The sequence below is a fragment of the Lontra canadensis genome, unplaced genomic scaffold (genome assembly GCF_010015895.1).
Source record: "Lontra canadensis isolate GAN:19392208 unplaced genomic scaffold, GSC_riverotter_1.0 scaffold18, whole genome shotgun sequence".
In the NCBI taxonomy this organism is placed as follows: domain Eukaryota; kingdom Metazoa; phylum Chordata; class Mammalia; order Carnivora; family Mustelidae; genus Lontra; species Lontra canadensis.
The window spans coordinates 12,031,923-12,057,664 of record NW_022631012.1 but is presented as its reverse complement, the minus strand read 5'-3'; the positions used below and the strand labels follow the sequence as shown (position 1 = coordinate 12,057,664).

General features: G+C 39.3%; 1 protein-coding gene and 4 non-coding genes across 5 annotated transcripts in view; all 5 read left to right on the top strand.

Annotated features, from left to right (window-relative positions):
* The window catches only part of NOP58 (NOP58 ribonucleoprotein), a 30,058-nt gene extending 5,138 nt beyond the window's left edge, over positions 1-24,920 (top strand). The window contains exons 2-15 of the mRNA XM_032860061.1: positions 2,033-2,109; positions 3,685-3,737; positions 6,376-6,497; positions 9,644-9,780; positions 12,030-12,094; positions 13,435-13,569; positions 14,318-14,463; positions 15,223-15,349; positions 16,849-17,012; positions 18,716-18,850; positions 19,027-19,088; positions 21,378-21,511; positions 24,124-24,290; positions 24,649-24,920. Coding sequence (XP_032715952.1) covers positions 2,033-2,109; positions 3,685-3,737; positions 6,376-6,497; positions 9,644-9,780; positions 12,030-12,094; positions 13,435-13,569; positions 14,318-14,463; positions 15,223-15,349; positions 16,849-17,012; positions 18,716-18,850; positions 19,027-19,088; positions 21,378-21,511; positions 24,124-24,290; positions 24,649-24,699 — 1,575 coding nt within the window. The 3' untranslated portion in view covers positions 24,700-24,920. The remainder of the gene's footprint in view (positions 1-2,032; positions 2,110-3,684; positions 3,738-6,375; positions 6,498-9,643; positions 9,781-12,029; positions 12,095-13,434; positions 13,570-14,317; positions 14,464-15,222; positions 15,350-16,848; positions 17,013-18,715; positions 18,851-19,026; positions 19,089-21,377; positions 21,512-24,123; positions 24,291-24,648) is intronic.
* On the top strand, positions 2,847-2,935 carry LOC116869266. Its single transcript, XR_004383008.1, has one exon. It is a non-coding gene; the product is annotated as a small nucleolar RNA SNORD70 (small nucleolar RNA).
* LOC116869267 lies at positions 3,838-3,924 on the top strand. The gene has a single exon (XR_004383009.1). It is a non-coding gene; the product is annotated as a small nucleolar RNA SNORD70 (small nucleolar RNA).
* Positions 14,524-14,603, top strand: LOC116869271. Its single transcript, XR_004383012.1, has one exon. It is a non-coding gene; the product is annotated as a small nucleolar RNA SNORD11B (small nucleolar RNA).
* LOC116869270 lies at positions 15,503-15,586 on the top strand. The gene has a single exon (XR_004383011.1). It is a non-coding gene; the product is annotated as a small nucleolar RNA SNORD11 (small nucleolar RNA).
* Positions 24,921-25,742: the final 822 nt, after the last annotated feature.

The following is a 25,742-nucleotide window of genomic DNA, read 5'->3' as shown; positions in this document are numbered from 1 at the left end:
AATTAATGTTTCAGCGCATTCATGAGGAATGTCTTTGGATTCTAAAGTTCTCATGATAGGCAAAATAGAACTGTTAGTGGCTTGTAACTTTTAGTATGTGTGAAAATTTTATTTTTAGTAAACTCTGTGCACAACATGGGGCTCTGAGTTCAGAAGTTGCATACTCTGGACTGAGCTAGCCAGGTGCCCCAGCTTGTAATTTTTTTTTTTAAGATTTTATTTATTTATGACCGAGAGATAGCGAGAGAGGGAACACAAGCACAGGGGAGCTGGAGAGGGAGGAGCAGGCTCCCCGCTGGGCAGGGAGCCCAATACTGGGCTAAAATCGATTTAACTAACTTCTCAAGTTCTGTAAATACATCAATTCAGCTGTGTGTGATTGAATTTAACCAACACAACAGATCCTTAAAATCCTCCAGCCAGGGGCGCCTGGGTGGCTCAGTGGGTTAAGCCGCTGCCTTCGGCTCAGGTCATGATCTCAGGGTCCTGGGATCCAGCCCTGCGTCTGGCTCTCTGCTCAGCAGGGAGCCTGCTTCCTCCTCTCTCTCTGCCTGCTTGTGATCTCTCTCTGTCAGATAAATAAATAAAATCTTAAAAAAAAAAAAAAATCCTCCAGCCACACTTGCCTGACAGAAATTAAGTGCAACTTGTAGTGTATTCATGCTTTATCACAAAAATACGTACTAGACTATAACTGGGCAGTAAATCCTACTGTGTAAATATTCTGTGATAATACAGATTTGGTGAAATGTTTATCAGTATAGTTTTTAATTTTATCAGCTGGAATTTTTCCCCATAAGAAGACATGCATAATATCTACTTGCATCTTATTTCACCAAGTTGTTTTTTAAAGATTTTATTTATTTATTTGACAGAGAGATCACAAGTAGGCAGCGAGGCAGGCAGCCATCAAAAGTAGAGAGGCAGTTGGGGGGTGGGGGTGCAGGCTCCCCGCTGAACAGAGAGCCCGAAGTGGGGCTTGATTCCAGGACCCTGAGACCATGACCTGAGCCTAAGGCAGAGGCTTAACCCACTGAGCCACCCAGGTGCCTCATTTCACCCAATTTAATATGCTCTTATTTTACACTGCTAATTAAACTTACTCCCATCAATTATAAGGCATCCCAATTTTAAGAATGTTAAGTATGGGGAAGTACATTTTAGAATTGATTCTATCCTGTGTAATACTTAGGCAGTTGACTTACTACATTGGGTATTGATTGGACTATAGGGAAATAAGTTTAATTAATTCTTGATTTAAGTGAAATTAATAGACTCTTTTGAAAGCAGTTTGGTAGCATCTGTCAGATATAAAGTAATGCATTTCCTATGTGATTAATTAACTCCACTTCCAGTAAAATATGTCTTATAGAAGTACAACATATATACATACAAAACTGTTTTCAGAAGGAGAATAAGGAAAATTTAGAAAAACCCTGAACATCTGTAAGGGCATAAAATGATGGTATATTCATATAGTGCAGTTCTAGGTTGTTAAAACCTAGAATGGTGTCCATGTTATGCTAAGTGGTATTGTATGATTCCTAAAGGTATGTGTAAATAAAATGTTGACAGTCAAAAAGCCTTAAAGATTATATATACCTAAATGTTAATAACTTTTTTGTAAAGTGCCCCCTTTTTAATCTTTTTAAAGTTTTCTTATAACAGGATATATCTTAGGATTGATGGTACCTTAGTTTTAGAGAGAAATCCATTAGCAGTAAATAAAACTTATATTCTAGAAAGTAGGCAAAAGAAGTCTTTTGATGTTATGTGAATATGATAGGCTTTGTGAAGGGGTTAGTGGCTCCTTCAAAATAGGAGGTTTTCATCAAAGACCTCAGCTAAATTCCATTCAGTTTCTCAGTATTAATTTGACCAAAACTTTATGGTGGGTAAGAAAACTGTCTTGTTACTTCAGTGAGAAAAATAGCTTCCACACTCATTTTACATATGCAGTTGCACTTGAAGTGTGTAGTTATGTATGCCTAAGGATCCCATTTAAATAAAATTATTTAAATATTTGTTACAGGTTTTGAATGAGAAGAAACTTCAAGAGGTTGATAGTTTGTGGAAAGAATTTGAAACTCCAGAGAAAGCAAATAAAATGTAAGCCATCTTGAAACTAAGAACTTAGAAGTTAACATTTTGTTGGTGTTTGTTAGTGGTGGTGGTGGTGGTGGTTTTAAGATTTTTATTAGAGAGAGAGCCGGGGGGTAGGGGCAGTAGGAGCAGAGGGAGAAGGGCAAGCGGACTCTGGTGAGCATAGAGCCTGGCATGGGACCTGATCCCACAACCCTGAGATCATGACTTGAATGGAAATCAAGAGCCAGACGCTTAACTGTCTGAGCCACCCAGGCACCCCTGTTGTTTTAATCAACCACAGTGTGGGGCTTGAACCCATGACCCCGAGATCCAAGAGTCGCATGCTCTACTGACTAGGGCCCCAAGTGGTGAAATCATTGAATAGTAGTATATCTGTAGATCTCTTACTGACTTGGAGAGAGGTCAGTGGTATACTGAGGAAACCATGCTTCAGAATGATTGTATCATGGGATCCCATTTTTGCAGGATTCTTGTATATCTCTATATGCTCTTATGCAAGCAGAGAGAGAGAGGAACAAATGCCATTTCAGAAAGGTGAAGTGAGGCAGAATAAGATGAAATTACTGCTTTTCCTAAAATCGTTGTGTTGTTAAGTGTGTATTTAAGGGACCCCCCCCCCGGGGTTTTTGTTCCATGGCAGGTAAGAAAATCTTCCTTAAAAAACCACTATTTTAGGTAAAATAGAAGACTAGTTTTTCTTTTTCAAGAGCTGTATGCTTCATTTGTCTGAGTTAACCTGATTCATTGTTGTCAATGATGTATTCTTGTTGGAACTGAATATAAATGATCTAACTCAAATATTCGTCACTACCACTGAGACAACAATGAATTATGAATTAATTGTATATTTCTGTTTCAATATAAAATCGTGTTACCTTGCATATACCCTACATGGGGGGGGAAGGTGGCTAAATAAGGGTAACAAGAATCAGATTTGATGATAAGCTATTTCTTTTTTTTTTTTTAAGATTTTATATATTTATTTGACACAGAGAGAGATCACAAGCAGGCAGAGAGAGGGGGCAGGGAAGCAGGTTCCCTGCTGAGCAGAGAGTCCAAAGCGGGGTCCCAGGACCCTGAGATCATGACCCAAGCTGAAGGTAGAGGCTTAGACCACTGAGCCACCCAGGCACCCCGATGATAAGCTATTTCTTAACAGCATTTGTACTAGATAGACAAATCAGTGTTGTGAGATTCCTGACTTAGGAGGGACTCTTAATACCTTTTCTAAGGTCTCTTCTGTGTAATACAAGGATGTGTGTCCAGCTTCATAAGCAGCAGAGATGATGCTGAAGCTTCAGCATCTTTCCTGCGGTCGGGATATGGTATCAGACCGCTTTGCTGATGTTCATTTTCCTTCAAAGTCTCCAACCTCTGCAGCAGTCCAGACATTACTCACCTAACATTTAGAGAAACTGGTTGTTTCAAGAATTTACCTAACTTTGCACCCCGATGCCTAGTGATGGGAAAGTTTATTTTGTTGGTACGTGCTTTGGAAACAGTCCAAAACCTTTTTTCTAAATACGTGGCTTTTACACAATCAATATGCCCTCGTAACTCTTCTTTTTTTCCTTCTAGAGTAAAGCTAAAACATTTTGAGAAATTTCAGGATACAGCAGAAGCATTAGCAGGTAAAGTGAAAGACTAGCTTTTTTTGGTTTTGTTTTCAGTCTTGTCAGTTGATTATCCTTATCAAAAGATTATTTGCTTCGGTTGCCTGAGTTAACCTTATTCAATGTTGTCAATGATGCATTCTTTCTGGAATTGAATGTAAGTGATCTAACTCAAATTCGTCACTACCACTGAGACAACATTGAGTTAGCTTTTTTCACCATAGGGTTTGTTCCCCCCCCGTGTGATGAGAGGTGAGAAATGGTTAAATTGATCTCCCTGTGGAAACCAACAGCATAATGCTGAAGCACAATTCAGTAAAAGCTGTACTGCAAGGGACCAAGGTAATGTAGTCAAGTACATAGCTCTCTGATAATTTTAATCCAAGGGTAAAGTTGAGAATAGCTAGGGTACACAATTGAAGTAATAATAAAGCAGCTCTCCAAAAGTATGTTTTTAGTGCAGACGTGCACATTATTATTAAAAGCTTTAGGAAAACTAGTAGGCTTTTGTATGTATGGTTTGGTTTGGTTTTTAATGCAAAAACTACACCTAGGAGAGAAAAAACTACACCTAGGGTGAAGAGTTAATCCGAAGGGGACATAAAGAATGGATGACTCCTGTCCTTCAACCGGTCCTCAAGATGGGGGAACAGACAATAGGGTTTACTAACTCGGCTTGGCTTTAGTAGGCAGTTGGTCTCAAGGTTTTTTTTTTTAACGTTAGGAAAAACAAGAAGGCTGGATATATGGATTTTTCAGTTGCTTAATTCCGTATATCAAATCAGCCAACTGCTTGGCGGTATAATTTGAAAATGTAGGACCATAAGGAAGAATATGGCATATAATTAGGAATTTCACAGACCCAAATAATTTTGTTCATCAGCCCCAATAAAAGGGTATAATTCTCTTGTAAAAATTGGGAATGTAATCAGACATGCTGGAATATTAATGGGCTGCCCCAATATTAACAGTAGGGTAGCTGAAGGAACACCCAAATATGGGGCCAGTTTTTTTAATTTTTAAAAATAGTTCAAATAAAAAATATATAAAAAAAAGTAAAATAGTTCTAGGACTGCTTTATCGGTTAAGTCAATAATTAAAGCCTCATAAAGCCATTAAAGCACAACTGTGATAACTTTTGCCTGGAGGGGTTTTTATTATTATTATTATTTTTAAATAATCTCTATTTCCATCATGGGGCTTGAACTCATGGCCCCAAGATCGATGGTGTAGTTGGTAACTACACAATTTTTGGTTTCAGCTCAGGTTATGAGATGGAGCTGGCTGGCATCCGTGTGGAGTCTACTTGCTTTCATATTATCTCTAAATCTTCAAAAAAAAAATTTATATTGGTCGTAGAAGTTCAGATATACATTTGTATGGAGAGCTTTATTTTCACAGTCTGATTTTTCAAGTTGCAAGTCTTCCAAATACTGCAGAAAATTTTGGTACTATCTCTCTCTTTGACAAATAATAAAATTAAAAGAAAGAGAAAAGAAAAATATTTTGGTACCAGCCTACATTTGGATGAAGTGGAAAGATTACTAGGGGATGCCAAAAAGTGGCTAGTAAAGTACAAGACTCAGTTTCCCCTTTACCTTGTCACCATTTCTGGCATCTTTTACTAGAAAGATAGAAACTTACTAGAAAGGTAGGTTATAAGGAGTCAGTGTTATACAATATGGTATATCAAAGGTTTTAACCTAACAAAAGTAGCTTGAGACTCTGCTTCTTAGAATATGGTGACCTCTGTAAGAGCTGTGTCGTAGCTAGGTGATTTTTGTCCTCACCATTCATCTTCCCAGATAACAGATGAAATGGACTTATAACTCAAATGGATGGAGATGTGGTCAGGAGGAAAGAGAAGGTACCTGGCTGATTAAGGATTAACTACCTGGTCTTCGAAAATGTGGCCGACTTCTTCCTGGAAGGCATACTTTAAATTCAGCCCAAACTCTGACATATAGCAGAAGAGATGTTAACCCATGTAGGTCCAGAAGATTCTAAGTGTAGGCCTAAGGAAGGGTGAGAGTTAACAAAGTTGCAGATTTAGAACCTGCCAAAAATGAAAGTAGTCCCAAATGTAATAGCCTGCCTTTGGGTAGTGAGTTCTCCATCACTGGAGGTTTACAAGCAGAGGCCTGATGCCATATCTGATCTGGAATTAGCAAAGCCTCCACTCAGGCGTGCTTACACTGCAGCAGGACTTTCCAAATGAATACCCTCCTTTTTACCACAGTCTTGACAGGATTTTAGTATATTTCCCAGAACATCAGGCCAGTCTGTCTACAGTGACCCTGGAGAGTGAATCTATTTGTCATTCCAAGATAGGTTGTTTCTAACATTTTATGATTCTAGTTCTGTCTGGATTCAAGAGTAGATTTCATGTGACACAAGGAATGTTGGATCTGCTTTAAACTTCTGGTTGTGGAGCTGAAATGAGAGTGGAAGACCGGATGAGACTGGAATGTGTAACTCCTTCACTGTCAACTGCATTTATCATTTCATTTTAGAAGTAGTGTTAAATTCAGAGTTTTTTTTTTTAAAGGAAATGCTTATTTTCCTTTATTCTTTAAGTTTAAATGGGATCTTGAAGTTCTTAACATTAAAAAATCTTGAGAGTTAACTCTTTTTTGTTTTTTCTTTTTCCCAAAAGCATTCACAGCTCTGATGGAGGGCAAAATCAATAAGCAGCTGAAGAAAGTTCTGAAGAAAATAGTAAAAGAAGCCCATGAACCCTTGGCTGTAGCTGATGCTAAACTAGGAGGGGTCATAAAGGTAAGTATGTTTTTTGTGCCTGCTAATCAGAGCTCTCCATACAGCATAGTAACGACAAAGCATAGCCTTTGTATTGAGTTGTTTCTTACAAGTTCTCATACGTGATCTTTTTTCTCCCTATGCTACAGAATAATTGATTTCCAATATGATTATCAGGACTAAGTACATACAAGTAATGCCTGTTCATTGTAGAAAATAATTAATAACCCCAAGAAGTAATAAAAGTTAGCTTTAACCTTGCCACCCAGAGATCTGTTAACACTATGTATATCCTGCCATATTTCTGTTGAGTCACATTTCTTTTTCTGAAATTTCAACAGGAATGAGGACGTGACATTTCTTTTTAGTGTATGTATTTTATTAGAAAACTTTCTCGCAGAGGGTAGAGTCTCTGGAGATGAAAGTGGAAAGACTGGAAAAGTGGGCTCCCAAGCATGAAAAAGCAAAACAGTTTGAAAGCTGGTTGTGATAGTTTGATCTTGTGGTTATAGTAAATACTGTAGGGACAGTGAGCATACCTCTGATTTTTTAAGTAGGATTTATATTATGTTGTAGGTTTTTTTGTTTTTGTAATAAAGATTTTATTCATTTATTTGACAGATCACAAGTAGGCAGAGAGGCAGGCAGCGAGAGAGGAGAAAGCAGGCTCCCTGCTGAGCAGAGAGCCTGAGATCATGACCTGAGCCAAAGGCAGAGGCTTTAACTCATTGAGCTACCCAGGCGCCCCTGTTGTATGTCTTCTTAGGTGGAAAAATGCTAAGGACATTTGAGAGACTGTTTTTTTAGGTCAGGGTTGTGAATTTAAGAAGTTCAGTTAAATTTATTTCTAATTCTCTCTGGTGAGTAATGAAGTTTTCTGTGATGATGCAGCTATCCTCATTCTTTGAACTGCCCATAATTCTTAGTTTGTATTTTTTTTTTTTTTTAAGATTTAAAAAAAATTTTTTTTTGACAGAGTGAGATGCAGTGAGAGAGGGAACACAAACAGAAGGAGTGAGTGGAGAGGGAGACTAAGTGTGGGGCTCAATCCCAGGACCCTGGGATCATGACGTGAGCCAAAGGCAGACACTTAAAGACAGCCACCCAGGTGCCCAGTTTGTAATTTTCTGTTAAAAAAATATTAAATTTTAGGGACGGGGATCCTACTTCTTATCCCTCTACCTGCTGCTCCACCTGCTTGTGCGCTCTCTCTCTCTGTTACAAATAAATAAGATTTTTTTTTTTGTAAGATTTTTTGTTTATGAGAGAGTGAGAGAGAGCATGAGGGGGGAGAACAGACTCCTTGTGGAGCTGGGAGCCTGATGCGGGACTCAATCCTGGGATTCTGGGATCATGACCTGAATGGAAGGTAGTGGCTTAACCAACTGAGCCACTTAGGTGCCCCAAGATCTTTTCTTAATTTTTTTTAAAAAATATTTTATTTATTTATTTGACAGATCACAAGTAGGCAGAGAGTCAGGCAGAGAGAGGGAGAAAGCAGGCTCCCCACTGAGCAGGGAGCCTGAGGCGGGGCTCGATCCCAGGACCCTGAGACCATGACCTAGGCTGAAGGCAGAGGCTTAACCCACTGAGCCACCCATGTGCCCCAAGATCTTTTTTTAAAAAAAGCATTAAATTTGGGGCGCCTAGGTGGCTTAGTCATAAAGCGTCTGCTTTTGGCATAGGTCATTATACCAGGGTCCTGGGATTGAACCCCGCCTCCCTCTCTTACTCTTCCTGCTTGTGTTCCCTCTCTCACTGTTGCTCTCTCTGTCAAAAAATAAAATCTTTTTAAAAAAAGTATTAAATTCTAGCATAATAAATATAGAATGATAAATTGCTAAATGGTGGGATTATAGGCATCTTTAATTTTTTTTTAAAGATTTTATTTATTGGGGCGACTGGGTGGCTCAGTGGGTTAAGCCTCTGCCTTCGGCTCAGGTCATGATCTCAGGGTCCTGGGATCGAGTCCCGCATCGGGCTCTCTGCTCGGCAGGGAGCCTGCTTCCCCCTTTCTCTCTGCCTGCCTCTCTGTCTACTTGTGATCTCTCTGTGTCAAATAAATAAAATCTTAAAAAAAAAAAAGATTTTATTTATTCATTTGACAGAGATCACAAGTAGGCAGAGAGGCAGGCAGAAAGAGAGGAGGAAGCAGGCTCCCTGCTGAGCAGAGAGCCCAATGCAGGGCTCGATCCCAGGACCCTGGAATCATGGCCCGAGCCAAAGGCAAAGGCTTAACCCACTGAGCAACTCAGACGCCCCAAATGAATTCTTAAAAAAATTCTGTGTATAATTTCTGACTCCCCCAGGATTTTACTACTGAAAGCCTAGTGTTGACCAGAAGTCTTACCAATAACGTAAATAGCTGATTAACCCATATTTTGTACGTGTGTTAGATACTGTGTTCTTAAAATAAAAACAGAAGAGAAAGATTTTACTTATTTGACACAAAGAGATCACAAATAGGCAGAGAGGCAGGCAGAGAGAGGAGGAGAAGCATGCTCCCTGCTGGGCAGATAGCCCGATGCAGGGGGTCTGTCCCAGGACCCTGAGATCATGACCTGAGCTGAAGGCAGATGCCTAAGTGGTTGAGCCAGCAGGTATCCCCAAAACTGTAATTTCTCTCTCTTTTTTTTTTTTTTAAAGATTTTATTTATTATTTGTCAGCAGAACCATCAAGAGCAGCAGGCAGAGGGAGAAGCAGGCTCCCTGCTGAGCAAAGAGCCTGATGTGGGACTCCATCCTAGGACCCTGGCATCATGCATGACCTGAGCTGAAGGCAGACACTTAACCGACTGAGCCACACAGGCATCCCTATTTCTCTTTCTTTAAAGATTTTCTTTATTTTGGGGGCACCTGGGTGGCTTAGTCGGTTAAGCATCTGCATTTGGCTCAGGTCATGATCCCAGAGTCCTGAGATCGAGTCATGCATCAGGTTCCCTCTCACTGTCTCTCTCTCTCTCTGTCAAATAAATAAAATCTTCAGGAAAAAAAAAAGTTTATTTTGAGAGAGAGAAAGCATGAGTGAGGGGGAGGGACAGAGGGAGAGGCAGACTCCCTGCTGAGCAGGGAACCCAATGGTCCAATCCCAGGACCCCGTGATCATGACCTGAGTCCCCTAGGTGTACAAAACTTCTATTTCATTAATACAGATGTTCTTCTTACAGGAAAAGCTGAATCTCAGTTGTATCCATAGTCCTGTCGTTAATGAACTTATGAGAGGAATCCGTTCCCAGATGGATGGATTAATCCCTGGTGTAGAACCACGTGAAATGGCAGCTATGTGTCTTGGATTGGCACACAGGTGAGATTTACTGGAGAAGAAAGTCCACTTATTCCTGTTTAGTAAGCAGTTGCGTTGCACTGGTTTAAGCATATTAAAATACTAATTTAATTCTCAGTAATCTTTTGAAGAAGGTAGTAGTGGTATCCTCATTTTATAGATGAATCTGATGCCCAAAATCAGTTCACCTGGTAAGTAATGAAGCCTGGATTGGAGCCCAGGGAGACTCATCATAGACATTCTCTGTCCTTCAAGTGTTGGGCCCCACAACTCTTGGGCTTTCTCTTTTCCCTAATCTCTAACTGAATCATTTGGTATTCCTCCATCTTTTCATCTCCCCAAATCTTCTCATCTGCTGTGGTCTTCTTCTGTCTGTATCTGTTGTTTTATTCCGATTTGTATTGACTTTTTATAGTAAGGTGAAGAGAAGCACATTGACCTATTGTGTTTAATCTGAGGTCCATCAGAACCGCATTTCTGCTGAGCTGTGATATGTTCTGAAAAGCTTGGCATTCTGTGAAATTGCACTAAAATAACAGGTTTTTTTTTTTTTTTTTTTTTTTTGTAAGATTTTATTTAGTTATTTGACAGAGGGGGCTGGGGAGCAGGCCCCCTGCTGAGCAGAGAGCCGGATGCAGGGCTCGATCCCAGGACCCTGAGATCATGACCTGAGCCGAAGGCAGAGGCTTAACCCACTGAGCCACCCAGGTGCCCCAATAACAGGGTTTTTAAGTGAGGAAAAATAGGGTTCAAGGTGGGCTTCTGGGAACTTATGTGACATTATAACTGGAGCACTGTCAAAACTAGCGCTACGTACTAATGTAGTTAGAAAGATGTGTACATTTATGTTAAAGGAATAACAAAACAAGCAGAGGTCTGTACCTTTGGACAAAAAATAGCATCAGTTAACAGAAGGGTTAAAGCTGCTGAGTTACAAAGATGAGCAAAATACATGAAAATCAATAACTTTGTAATAAGCATTTTTAAGAGCACACAAGCAGCTAAGCTGAGTCAAGATTCAAGCTTGTGATTAATTGACATTGTATAACAGTAGTGTTCTCATTCAAGGGCAGTTAAATATCACTTAAGAGGACATTTGGTGATGTCTAGAGACATTTTTGGCTGTTACAGGTGGGGTCAGATCTCTACTAACATAATGGGTAGAGGACAAGAGTATTACTAAACATCCACAATTCACAGAATAGGCCCCTACAACAAAGAATTATCAGGCCTACATTGTTAACAGTGCCAAGATTAGGAAAACCTTATGTATAATATTGTTCCTCCATATCCTTCTGTTTTCAGGTGTTAATGCTACACATTTATTTACCTGCTGGTATCCTTGAAACCCTGTAAACATCGTATATGGACCAATGTGATTTGTACTACACAGCATTATCCTGTTTGTCTTTCACAAATTAATTCATATTTCAGGAACATGGGTTATAGCAGGACGTATATTCTCTTTTTTAAGATTTTATTTCAGAGAGCAAGTTTGAGTGAGGGGGAGGGGCAGAGGGAGAAGCAGAGTCCCTGTGGAGCAGAGAGCCCTATGTGGGGCTAGATCCAGAGACCTGGGATTATGACCTGAGCCAAAGGCAGATGCCCAACCAACTGAGCCACCCAGACGTCCTTGTATTTTCTTTTTAAGTGTGTATTTCCTAGTTTGCACATTGTATTCTCATTCATCTGGTTTTCCTATGTTGGGAAAATTAATGTAGCTCTAAGGAGAAGGATGTGGGGGGTTTTTTGTGGTTTTTTTTTTGTTGTTGTTATTTTGTTTTTGACAGACTCAGAGAGGGAACACGAGCAGGGGAAGTGGGAGAGGGAGAAGCAGTCTTCCTGCTGAGCAGGGAGCCCGGTGCAAGGCTTAATTCCAGGACCCCCGGGATCATGACCTGAGCTGAAAGCAGATGCTTAAAGACTGAGCTACCCAGGTGCCCCTAGGGATTTGGGTTTTTAAAAAGTTAAAAAATATATAAATAAAGAGTTTTTTAAGATGTTAATTAAACTAATTTTGGAGGCGCCTGGGTGGCTCCGTGGGTTAAAGCCTCTGTGTTCGGCTCAGGTCATGATCCCAGGGTCCTGGGATCGAGCCCCACATCGGACTTTCCACTCGGTGGGAGCCTGCTTCCCTTCTTCCTCTCTCTCTGCCTGCCTCTCTGCCTACTTGTGATCTGTGTCTGTCAAATAAACAAATAAATAATAAACAAATAAACTCATTTCGTAGATGCTGTCAGTAATTTTTTATTTTTCCCCTTTATCCCCAGCTTGTCCCGATACAGATTGAAATTCAGTGCTGATAAAGTGGACACCATGATTGTTCAGGCAATTTGTAAGTATAGTGCATATGATATCTGATCCTTATAACTTTTTTGTGCTGTTAAAACTGTCTCTTAGGGGCACCTGGGTGGCTCAGTGGGTTAAAGCCTCTGCCTTCAGCTCAGGTCATGATCCCAGGGTCCTGGGATCGAGCCCCACATCGGGCTCTCTGCTAGGCGGGGAGCCTGCTTCCCTTCCTCTCTCTCTCTGCCTACTTGTGATCTCTCTCTCTGTCAAATAAATAAACAAAATCTTTAAAAAAAAAAAAAAACCTGTCTCTTATAATTTTATCAGTTGAGGAAGGAAAAGGAGGTTGATTAGAATTGTTAATAGTGAAGTAAATAACTAGAAAATGCAGAATAGAAAAGGCAAGCCACCCGTAATTTGACTAGTTGGAGATAATGTGAATTAACACTAGTGATGTTAACAGATTTGTTTCCCATGAGGCAGATCGGTACGTGGGATCTATTGCTTTGTGCTTTTTACACTTGGCTTTATAGTAGGTCAGTCCTATGCCATTAAGTGTATTTTGGAAACCTCAAATCCTTGTTTCCACTTTTAAAAATCCCTTTAGATGGCAATTACATTTCTGGATATGTGCTCCAAAGAACCGAAAGCAGGTACTCACAGATAGATATGCACCTGTGTCTGTAGCAGCGTTATTCACAATAGCCAAAAAATGCAAACCACCTAAATACCCATAACAGATGAATAGATAAACAGAATGGGGCCGATTCACACAATGGATAATTTTTATTTTTACTTTTTTAAAAAAAAACATTTATTCTTAAGTCAGAGAGTGTAAGCATAAGCAGGGGGAGTGGCAGGCCGAAGGAGAAGCAGGCTCCCTGCTGAGCAAGGAGTCCTATGTGGGACTTGATCCCAAGACCCTAGGATCATGACCTGAGCCAAAGGCAGCTGCTTAAACTGCTGAGCCACCCAGGCATCCCAGATAATAACTATTTTTAAACCATAAAAAGGTTTACAACATGGATGAATTTTGAAAATGTGCTGAGAAATAAGCCATACAAAAAAGACAACTGTTGTGTGATTCCACTTATGAGGTACCTAGAACAGGCAAATTGATAAAAGACCGAAAGTAGAAGAGATGACCAAGAGATGGGGGAAGATGGGGGATGAGGTGTTACTATTGAATGGGTGCAGAGTTTCCATGTGGATGCTGAAAGAGTTCTGGAAATGGGTAGTGGGTGATTGTTAAATAACATTGTGAATGTGCTTGATACCACTGAAACCTGCAGTTGAAAATGGTTAAAATGATAAGTTCTATGTATATTTTAGTTTTATAAAGCCATTTTATGTTCCTCTTTTCTCTTTCATTTTAATATACTGCAGCCTTGTTAGATGACTTAGATAAAGAACTAAACAACTATATCATGCGGTGTAGAGAATGGTATGGCTGGCATTTCCCTGAATTAGGAAAAATTATTTCGGATAATCTGACATACTGCAAGTGTTTACAGAAAGTCGGTGAGTAACTATCCTTTAAGGCATTGAAAATAACAATTTATTTGCATCCCAAAACATGAGTTGTAACATTTTTTCTTAACAAGCTTCCCAGAGTTCCTTATGCCTTGTGTGTATTTTGGGAGTATAGTCAAATTAGGGTCTATTAGAATTCAGAGACCATTAACTTGAACTTTGACTTCAGTGGCGGGTACAGCAAGAGATCATGGTTCTCATTTGGTTTTTCTTAAAATGGCTTCTTAACGTGGAATGTATCTCATAGGGAATTTAATAGGGGCAACTGAGACTTGGAATATCCTGCATATGTTATAACACTAAAGTTGGTGCTGCTCTCTATACTGTTAGTGTTTGTATTCCATACCAGTGTACAGTAATATTAGTAGAAAAACCTGAATATTGTTAATAAATAGAATTTACCAGGCTTATATTGCTGCCCCAAGAATTCATGGCCCTGGATTTAATAAAACCTTAGCTATAAATTGTCTGTTATAGTGTTATTAGTTCTATTGTATGGGGTATTTTGTTTTTATTCTAATTTATATCTTTTTAGAGGGAGATGATGGGGAGAGATTTTAATCTCTAAAAATCAAGCATTCCATAAGGAAAATTAGTAGGTCAAACTTGTTCACTTTTTGTTTTGTTTAGGAACCTTTTTCATTGGCTTACCTCTACTTTTTTTTATTTGACTATTTGGATTTTATATAATTTGTTGAAGAGTGATTCTCCCTCATCCTCTGCAAACATTCCATAGGCGATAGGAAGAATTATGCCTCAGCCAAACTTTCTGAACTACTGCCAGAGGAAGTTGAAGCAGAAGTGAAAGCAGCTGCAGAGATATCAATGGGAACAGAGGTTTCAGAAGAAGATATTTGCAATATTCTGCATCTCTGCACTCAGGTAAACTGTACACATGGGGAAACTGGTTGTGGTGGGACCGGCTATGTAATGATAACTTTCTGATGGCGATGATGATTTTTAAACTTGATCCACCTGATAAATATGAGGGTGTTCAGTCACTACCTCATCTGATGCCATCTTGATTTCTATACTTTAGGGGGGAAATACATACTGAAGTAAGTTGAAAGAAGATTATCTAATTTATTTATACTGGCATTGTCTGGATAATGAATTATGAATCCCTTAAGGGAACAGAAATACAGCTTGAGTTATTTAATTCCAGCCTTTATGTTTGTAGCCTGGAATGCTTCTCCCCGCCCCCACGCCCCATTTGGAGATCACTGAAGAAGAATAACAAAAAGGAGGCTGGCCCAGTCAGTAGAGCATGTGACTCTTGATCTTGGGGTTGTAAGTTCAAGCCCCATGTTGGGTGTAAAGATTACTTAATAAAATCTTTAAAAAAAAGAATCACACACGCAAAAAAGAATCACAGAGAGGATGACATAATGTCTAGCCCTTAGAGTTTTTAAAAATAACAGTAATATTGACTGGTATTTTTAAGCAGTATATTAGGTTGTTTGCATTTATTATCTCATAAAATTTATGAAAATGGGAAGCTGAGAGAAAGGATGCTTTGTTTTCCCAGGATTACGCGGCTTATCTAGGACAGTTTAGGGCTCCAGTGTTTTCAGACATGTGGTTTTTATGTGATTTTTACACAAGTCATTTATGGTATATTCATCTTGTTCCTTATACTAGGTAATTGAAATCTCAGAATATAGAACCCAGCTCTATGAATATCTACAAAATCGAATGATGGCCATTGCACCAAATGTTACAGTCATGGTTGGGGAATTAGTGGGAGCACGGCTCATTGCTCATGCAGGTGATGATTTTAATGTAACCTATAAATAGGGATACCTAGAGTAGATTGTTTTCTACCTAGGATTATTTTTTCATCTTCAAATTACATTTATTAGAAATTATAGGTAATAAATATAAGTAGATGGTATATGGGAGAGGACTAAGGACCAAGTAGGTGTTCAGTGATGATTCTGATTCCTGTGCCTGATTTCCTTTTGGATAATGAAGGCATCTTCAGTCACTACCTCTTCTGAGACACTTGTGGTCCATTGTCAGAAGTTTATTACCATTAGTGAGAATAATCAGATGAAAGCAGGAGAATGAAATCAGTTAATATTTCCTAATACTAAAAATTTAACCAGATTAGGGGCTCAGTTGGTTAAGTGCTTGACTCTTAATTTTGGCTCAGGTCGGAGCCTGCTCAAGATTCTCTCTCTCCCTTTCTGCCGTCCCCCCTGCACACACACCCCTCTAAAACAAAACAAAACAAAAAAATCATCAGATTAAATAGCAGTAGTTCTCACAACAGGTGATACATACCCTTGATCAAGAATCTGGTTCACTGCTGAATTTGTTATTTTAATGTATTCGACATGCAAAATATTTTTAATGAATTTATAATAAGACCTCATGTATGTATCTGGTGATGTTACAAAGAAGGTATGCTATAAAATATACTGTATAATTGAATATTAGCAAATAGAGTGAAATACTACTATATTATTGGAGTTAATCATTAAAATCTATCACAGAAGATCATAAAATATCCTCTATATCAAAGTATCTAAACTAGAATAGGGCCCTGTAACAACAACATTAATCCGACAGGCCATTCAGATGCCCTCAGCTGTGAGGCTGGGATTGTCTGGTTGGTTTTGTTTTCTGCATCCAAATTTTCGTAGCCTTAACTACATTTCGGGGGTACGAGATGCAGGGCTTAACAGAAGTCTGTTGAATTTTAAATAGGTATCTAGTGGTTGGGCATTAATACTGGGGGTCTGTTCTGACAAAATCTATGCGATAAATCTAACAAAGCAGCAACTTTTTATACCTGATTAGTATGCTTCTATCTCCTCATCCATTTCTTAACAGATAAGAGTGTGAGAAAGTTAATGCATAGTGATACTGTTGAGATGTCCTATGAGTGTCCCTCTGTTTGTATATTTTTTTCATATCTAAAGTAGAATATTTGATGTCTAAAGGCCTCCTCGGTGGAATGCTAATGGAATACAGAATAGTATAATACCATCTCTGGGGCAAATAAGTATATAATTGAAGTAATAAGCTTAACCTTCAGTTCGTCCTCAGTGTTCACTGTAAGCCTCTGCTTACGCTGCTCCATGAATGAACCACAAAAACTGAGGCTTTTTAGGGAATCTCAGACTGGAATCTGTATTGTGTCAGATTTTTATTTACTCGGTGCCTGTAATACTAAGATTATATGTCTTACACTTAATACATGGAACTTTTAAGTACTTGGAATTGCATTCCTTTTAAATACTTCTTTTTTTTTTTTGGAAGGTTCTCTTTTGAATTTGGCCAAACATGCAGCTTCTACGGTTCAGATTCTTGGAGCAGAAAAGGCACTCTTCAGAGCCCTCAAGTCTAGACGAGATACCCCCAAATACGGTCTCATTTATCATGCTTCACTTGTAGGCCAGACAAGTCCGAAGCACAAAGGAAAGGTGAGTTGCATGTCTTCTGAGGCAGGTGGTTTTTTTCTTTTTTTCCCCCAGATAACTCATCTTCTGCCTGTTCTGTGGTATGCAATAAAATTTTCCTGTTTCTTTTTCATTAAATAGAGAATGATGATTTTTTTTTTTAAGATTTTTATTTATTTGACAGAGATCACAAGTAGGCAGAGAGGCAGGCAGAGAGAGAGGGGGGAAGCAGGCTCCCTGCTGAGCAGAGAGCCTGATGCGGGGCTCGATCCCAGGACCCTGGGATCATGACCTGAGCCGAAGGCAGAGGCTTAACCCACTGAGCCACCCAGGTGCCCCGAGAATGATGAATTCTTGAGCTAAAAAGCACTTTTGTGTACTGAAAGAAAATAATAATTAGTAAGTGTTGCTGGGGGCGCCTGGCTGACTCAGTTAGTAGAGCATGCAGCTCTTGCTTATGGGGTTGTGAGTTCCCAGCCCCACGTTGGGTGTAGAGCTTACTTTAAAAAATATATATATTATTACTATTATTTTTTTTAAGATAAAGTATTACTAATTTTTTTTTTAAGATTTTTATTTATTCATTTGTCAGAGTGAGCACAGGCAGACAGAGTGGCAGGCAGAGGCAGACGGAGAAGCAGGCTCCCACTGAGCAAGGAGCCCGATGTGGGACTCGATCCCAGGACGCTGGGATCATGACCTCAGCTGAAGGCAGCGGCTTAACCAACTGAGCCACCCAGGCGTCCCAAGTGTTACTAATTTTGTTAAAGCCATTTTCCTTTGCTGTATTAGGATTTTTCTAGAATCCACCTGTTTGTGAAGGATGGCGTGGATGGCACATCAAAAGTTTTCTATGTGGCAAGAAATCAACTTAACATCATCATTTATAAATTATGAAATAATAACCATGCACTGTGCTCAACTCTTAGTGGGACTTAAGTGAGTCCTTTTAATAGCCCTGTGAGATGTAGGGTATCTGTTTTACAGATGAAAAAGCTGAGTCTGGGGCACCTGGGTGGCTCAGTGGGTTAAAGCCTCTGCCTTCAGCTCAGGTCATGATCCCAGGGTCCTGGGATCGAGCCCTGCATGGGACTCTCTGCTCCTCGGGGAGCCTGCTTCCCTTCCTGTCTCTCTGCCTGCCTCTCTGCCTACTTGTGATCTCTCTCTGTCAAACAAATAAATAAAATCTTTAAAAAAAAAAAAAAAAAAGAAGAAGAAGAAGAAGAAAAAACTGAGTCTTCGGCACATTTTTTGCTTAGGGCACATAATTTAACAAGTTGAAATGTTAAAAAAAAAACGTGAAATGTTACGAAATTCAGAGCTGATTGATGAAAGGGGCTGAAAAATTGTTAATTAGCTTACAAGGGCAGCTGTGCCTTTTCCAGATGACATCATGGTGTAGAACTAAGGCCACTGAGTAGAAAGTAAAGGAAGACATTAGAAGGGTAGTTTGAGCTTGTGTGAGACACGAACTGCTGCAGGATCATCTCGCCCAGCAAAGTGAACGGAGTTGTGTGTAACCGGCTCGCCACTGAGAGGTCCGGATAAAGCTAGGTGGCTTGGGTTGTGGGAATCGTAATAATTTTATAATTCCGGACTTAAAAGAATCCTCCAATGAGTGATAGAGTTGATGATGTGCCCCAGTTTTCGCATGAGCACGCGGTTGAGGATTTTCGGGTCTCAACTCGGAGTGCGGTCTGAGTGCCTCTCACTTCACGCTCCGTCAGATCTCTCGGATGCTGGCGGCCAAGACTGTTCTGGCTATCCGGTATGACGCTCTTGGCGAGGACTCCAGTTCTGCGATGGGGGTTGAGAACCGAGCCAAATTAGAGGCCAGGCTGAGGACCTTGGAAGATAGAGGGGTAAGGACCATATCGTGCCTGTTGGCAGAAGTGAATAAACTTAAACTGGTTTATGTACTTGTTCATTTCACCTACTAAGCAGCTTAATGATTAATATTACTGTATCTAATTATGTTTTTTTCCCTGCTGTTAAACAGTTACCCTTGTATTTACTAAGAATTGATACCTTTTCTTAGATAAGGAAAATAAGTGGAACGGGAAAAGCATTAGCAAAAACAGAAAAATATGAACATAAAAGGTGAGTACATCTGGGGAGGATGGGTGAGCAATACCTGCTTGATGGAATTTTAATTGACAGCTGCAGTGTTTATAATAAAACGTAAACACTTGAGTGTCTTATTTTTCTTTGCTATTTATAGTTTTCCATATTTTGAATTTTTAATCACATGAACATTTTTATATTGTAATAAATATATACGTAGTGTATATTTTGGTTTTTCTCTTTTTTTCCCTCTTATTTAAGTAATGTCTGTACCCAACATGGGGCTCAAACTCAGAATCCAAAGATCAAGAGTGAGGTGCTCCTTGAACCAAGCCAGCCAGGTGCCCCTTGGCTTTTTTTTCCCTTCTTAATATTTAACAAGTTCATTTTCGGGTGTTGATAGTAAATATTTGTCATTCATAGCTTCTGTATAGTATACCGTCTGTCAAAAAGAAAATCAATTCCATTAATTCACAATGAAACCTAAAGACAAAAGTCTGAAAATAGCTAAAAGGCATAATAGTAAAGTATTCAGACCTCGCCATGAAACAAACAAAAGATACGTGTAGGGAGAGGTATTGTGGCTATTTGAGGTGATGTTCAGTACTGCTAAGTTTCTGATGATGGAAGTACAATGTGGCGCAACTTTTCTGGGAAGTGGTTTGACAGTATGTACAGGAGCCTTTAAAATGTTTCTAGTCATTAACCCATACATTTTCCCTTAGGACTCCTGTAATTCCTTAAGAATTTTAATAGTAGGGGCACCTAGGTGGCTCAATGGGTTAAGCCTCTGCCTTTGGCTCAGGTTATGATCTCAGGGTCCTGAGGTCGGGCCCGAATCGGGTTCTCTGCTCAGCAGGGAGCCTGCTTCCCCCTCTATCTCTGCCTGCTACTCTGCCTACTTGTGACGTCTCTCTCTGTGTCAAATAAATAAATAAAATCTTAAAAAAAAAGAATTTTAATAGTATGCTTTTAAACTGGGAAAGGAGTAACAATCTTACTGTATATACTTATATATATATTTAAACATATGTATTTAGAAAAATTGTTTCCTTTATTCTGGAAAGAAAGCAAAAGTGTTCTGTGGGCATCAACATTTTGTTTTATGAATTTTCCAAGTTTTCAACAAGGATTGTGTATATATATATTTTGTAATGTTTAAAGTTGAATTTGGTGTCTTTATTTGATAAGTGTGGATTTTATTTTTTTTAAAGATTTTATTTATTTATTTGACAGGGATCAGGAGTGGGCAGAGAGGCAGGCAGAGAGAGGGAAGGAAGCAGGCTCCCTGCTGAGCAGAGAGCCAGATGCAGGGCTTGATCCCAGGACCCTGGGATCATGACCCAAGCTGAAGGCAGAGGCTTAACAACTGAGCCACCCAGGCGCCCCTACTTTTAACTTCAGTATATGTGCTGCCGAAGCAAGCACGCTGCTTTTAACTTTAAAGACATGTACTTGAAGCGCCAATTAGGAGATTTATTCTTGTTTTAGGCACTTAGTGCTTCAGTTTTTTCTGAAAATTTTTTTTTGCTACATTAGAACAAAGGCAAATGAAGGCTTTTAGGGAATCTTTTTTTTTTTTTTTTTAAGAATTTATTTGAGAGAGAGAGCGTGAGAATGGAGAAGGTCAAAGGGAGAAGCAGACTCCTTGCGGAGCTGGGAGCCCGATGCGGCACGCAATCCCAGGTCTCTGGGATCATGACCTGAGCCGAAAGCTGTCGCTCAACCAACTGAGCCACCCAGGTGCCCCTGAATTACCCTATTTCTAAAACTTAAATTGCTTCAGTTTTTAATTTCTAAAATAATCATTTGTTGTAAAGAAATTTTGTTTTTCCCCGTACTGACTGAATTTTTTTTTTAAAGATTTTATTTATTTATTTGACAGACAGAGATCACAAGTAGGCAGAGAGAGAGGAGGAAGCAGGCTCCCCACTGAGTAGAGAACCCGACGCGGGGCTCGATCCCAGGATACTGGGATCATGACCCGAGCCGAAGGCAGAGGCTTTAACCCACTGAGCCACCCAGGTGCCCTGACTGAATGTTTTTCTATACCATAGTCAGTCATTACATTGATTACTAAATGAGAATTCATTTTAGCTCACCACTTCCTTTTAAGTGTGATTCACTTACGTGGAAAATAGTGATTGATACCTCCTTACCTTTTGGAAATTACTAGTTTTCATAAACTGCCTCAAAACCACTAAAATGAAACAGTATTATATGCTTACGTAAGTATTATCTAATGGCATTTCTTTTAAACTACCTTAGAATTAGTTCATTTATAAGTATTTATAGAGATTGTCTATAATTCTTTGACTCTTACAGTGAAGTAAAGACTTATGATCCTTCTGGTGATTCCACACTGCCAGCCTGTTCTAAAAAACGCAAGATAGAACAGGTAGATAAAGAAGACGAAATTGTTGAAAAGAAGGCCAAAAAAGCCAAGGTTAAAATTAAAGGTCAGTTTGAATTTTTTTTTTTTAAGATTTTATTTATTTATTTGACAGAGAGAGATCACAAGTAGACGGAGAGGCAGGCAGAGAGAGAGAGGGAGGGAAACAGGCTCCCTGCTGAGCAGAGAGCCCAATGCGGGACTCGATCCCAGGACCCTGAGACCATGACCTGAGCCGAAGGCAACGGCTTAACCCACTGAGCCACCCAGGCACCCAGAATTTTTTAAATATTGTTTATATTCATATTCTTTAAGAAAGACTTCGTATGTCTTGGGGAAGCATATGCCGTTGAACTTTATTGAGAAACCACCCATATTGAAAGTTAATGGTGTTTTAATAAGCCATCGTCATGTTCCTTGAGAACAGTTAAGGTATTAAATTTATCAGACTTCATAGAGGAGTGTGAGAAGCATTTCTTTGAAAATACGGAATCACGTATTATGTTAAGTTTACCAAACTTTAGTTTCTACCACGTGAACTATTTTGGTAATTAGCTTAAAAAGAAAAAAAGTTCATGGTTTTTAAATTAGTTGCCAAAATATTTTTGTTATATTGTTTTCTGTTACATAGAATGGACTAGAGTAATAACATTGGTAACATACCATTATAGTAATAATATTTAATAGGTACTCTCCAGTGAACTCAGCTATCTTGCAAAGCTGATAAGCAAGTAACCCCATTTACTAACAATACCTTTGTTGAGTTTGGTTTCTAAATAGCTTAGTGGTCAAAAGTATATTATCAGCAAATGTGGGTTCCTGCCCAGGCTGAAGACAACATAAACAGCTATTTAACTCCTATGTTTCTCTTTGTTTATTGAACAGGGAGGTGATCCCTAAGCCCATTAGTAGCATTTGAAACAGCAGACTCCAGTGTCTTCACTTGGACATCCAGTATACGTTTTAAACTTAACATTCCTATGTCCTTGTCACTCTCAGTCTGTTGCTCCACAAATTTGTCTGTCTTACTAATGGCAGTTCTAGTTGCTTTAGCCTTTAACCTTGACTGTTTTCTTAGAACCCAAATCTACTCTGGCACCAAATCCTCTTTTTTGTTTTGGTAAAATTTTTCTTAAGTAAACTCTGTTCCCAGTTTGGGTCTCAAACTTTAAAAAGTCCCAAGATCAGGAGTCACATGTTCCACCAACTGAGCTAGCCAGGTGCCCCTATTCTGGCAACAAATCCTGTCAATGCAGTTCTGCTTTGAAAATATATATCCAGAATCTAACCACTTGCCTTATCCACAACTGCGTTTCTTTTTTTTTTTTAAGATTTTATTTATTTATTTGACAGAGAGATCACAAGCAGGCAGAGAGGCAGGCAGAGAGAGAGGAGGAAGCAGGCTCCCCGCTGAGCAGAGAGTCCGATGCGGGGCTCGATCCCAGGACTCCGAGATCATGACCCGAGCCGAAGGCAGCGGCTTAACCCACTGAGCCACCCAGGCGCCCCCACAACTGCTTTTCTTAATGTAGCAGCCACAAGGGCACCCCCCATTAATTCTCTCATTCAGTTTTATTCCTTTTAGCCACACTGGCCTCCTCGTTATTCTTTGATCCTGCTAACTCTCCTCCTCTTCCAAAATAACCTTAGCTTTTGCTTTTCTCTTTACCTGGAGTATTTTGCCTCAAGACAGGTGCCATCTTTTCACTCCTTTGCCTCTTCCAGGTGTTGCCTGGCTGACTGTCTTGTCTGAAGTACCGTATGCACTGCCTTCCTCAGTGTTCCTCTTCCTGCCTTATTTTCATTCTTAGCAAGGATTACTGTGTAAAATATTATATAGTTATCCTTTGATTCCCTCCAGTCCTTTAAAAAAAAAAAAGGCTACATATGGACAGGGATTTGTCTGTTTTATGTCCTGTTGTGTCCAGTTGTCTAGGATATAGCCTGGCACTTAGTAGGTGCTAAATAAAATTTTTGGTGAACGAGTTTCTAGTGATAGGTATATATTATGGAGTCTTTTTTTTTTTTTTTTTAAAGTCCTCATTCTTAAGAGCCAAGCATGATACGTTATCTCGTTAAATCTGGTAAGATGGGCAGTAAATGGGGTTTAGAGAACTCAGTGACTTCTCAGGGTCACAACAGGTTGAAACAAACCCAGGTCTTTTAACTCCAGAGCACAGTTTTGTTTTGTTTTGTTTTGTTTTAAGATTTTGTTTGTTAGAGCAAGAGAGCACAAGCAGGGGGAGGGGAGCATCAGATGGAGGGAGAGAGAGAAGCAGGCTTCCCGCCGAGCAAGGAGCCTGAAGCAGCGCTCAATCTTAGCACCCTGGGATCATGACCCGAGCCAAAGGCAGATGCTTAACCCACTGAGCCAACCAGGCACCCCTCCAGAGCACAGATTCTTAATCCTTTCTAATAAAGTGACAACTGCCAAAAAAACATTGAGTTTGGAGATCCAATGATCTGTCCTGATCCTAATTTCCGTAGATAGCTGCATGACTTCATAAAGTTAGTGATCTTGGACTAGGTAGGTGTTTGAAGGACCTTTCCACTTAAAGAATTTTATAATAAACATTGGATAGTCAGCCAGAATGATGGGAAAAAAACTGAGATTTGAAAGGTGGGAAAGTGAGGTCTGATAAAATGTTAATTGTTGTGTCTGTGCTTAACCCCACTCAGTTGAAGAAGCCCCAGTAGCAACAGAGGAAGAAGAAGAAGAAGAAGGAGTACTAGTGGTAGAAGAACAGGAGACATCTGTGAAGAAGAAGAAAAAGAAGGACAAAAAGAAACATATTAAGGAAGAACCACTTTCTGAGGAGGAACCATGCACCAGCACAGCAATTCCTGTATGTTTGTTTTTAATACTTTGTTGGCACAGGCCGGGTTTCTATTTTATTGAACTGTCTGTATTAGAAATGAGCAGGCAGTTGAGGTGGTTTTTATTGATGGAACAGTAAAATAAAAATGATATTGTTGTAAAAAGGCCAAACCTAAAATCTTAACTACAAAATGGGTTTACTTTGAGGAAGAGAGAATATAACTTGCTACAGATTTTCATAGAGGTGATTTTTATATTTTTAGGTCTTAATCGTTCACCAAATTTGTTTTTGAGGGAAATTGAACTACTTCGCTTCTTATAAAGTTACTGTTCCTCACCCATACATTTACAGCTCTTTCAAAAGCATTCTTATTTGTTACTTTCAGAGTCCAGAGAAAAAGAAGAAAAAGAAAAAAAAGAAAGATAATGAGGACTAATTGAAGGGAATCATCTTTGAGTCATCGGGACACATCACACCTAAGATTCAGTCAGGAGTGTATCAGAAATGTTCCGTAATTGAGCGAAGGTTGGATGAAACAGAGTTCCTACTCATCGATACCTTTTCGAACCTACGTGTCTTGACACCAGTTCTGTTAACTTGATTATGTCATTTCTCAGTCTTTGTTATACAAATAAAAATATTTTCTTTGTATTTTAAGGTAGTTCTGTGATCTCTGTATTTTAGTACACAATTATGATCCTTTCTATATTTAGCATTTAATGATGATTATTGCTTTGATAAGTATAGCTGAAAAGTGAGAGTTGTGAATTGTTCATTTGAAACTTAACTCTAGCCTTCTGGAAGGCTGTGATTAGGTGGACCAATTTAAGAGCTTTACTCTAATGTTTCTTTTTCCCTTTTTGACTTTTTTCAACTGTTTCTCTGCTTCTGTATTTATTTAAATAAAGCTGTGTTTTGTGTTCACAATTTTAAAATTAGGTGAGCAAAACTTTCCTGTATCCCTTCAGAAAGAAAAAAAATTGTATCCATAACATGATTTTACTTCGTAGTTCTGACTGGAGCAACAAAATAATTATTAACATTAACATAGATGGAGATTTTTTTCTAAGGTGACATTTTTAAAAGGATAACAAAATGATTTTATAATGGTAAAGAATGGGCAGGGTAACAGGAAAACAAGATGACCAAAAATAAAATGTCCATGGGTATAAACCAGGACATAGAACACCAAAGAGAAATCCTTGTTTCTAAAATAGTGTTTCCTGGAAGTGGAAAACAGCCTAGTGGACAGCTACGAGTTTCGTAGGACCGTTCAGTCTTGCATCGCTTGTGTGCCGTGGGTGTGATGGTGAAGCCCAGCTCAGTAAAAGCATTCAGCAGGTGGATGAGCCAAAATGATTCTAGTTTTGGGACACCTGGGTGGCTCAGTCAAGCGTTTTGATTTCAACTCAGGTCATAAGCTTGGTGTCTTGGGGTCAAACCCTATGTCTGGCTACCTGCTTAGTGGGGAGTCTGCTT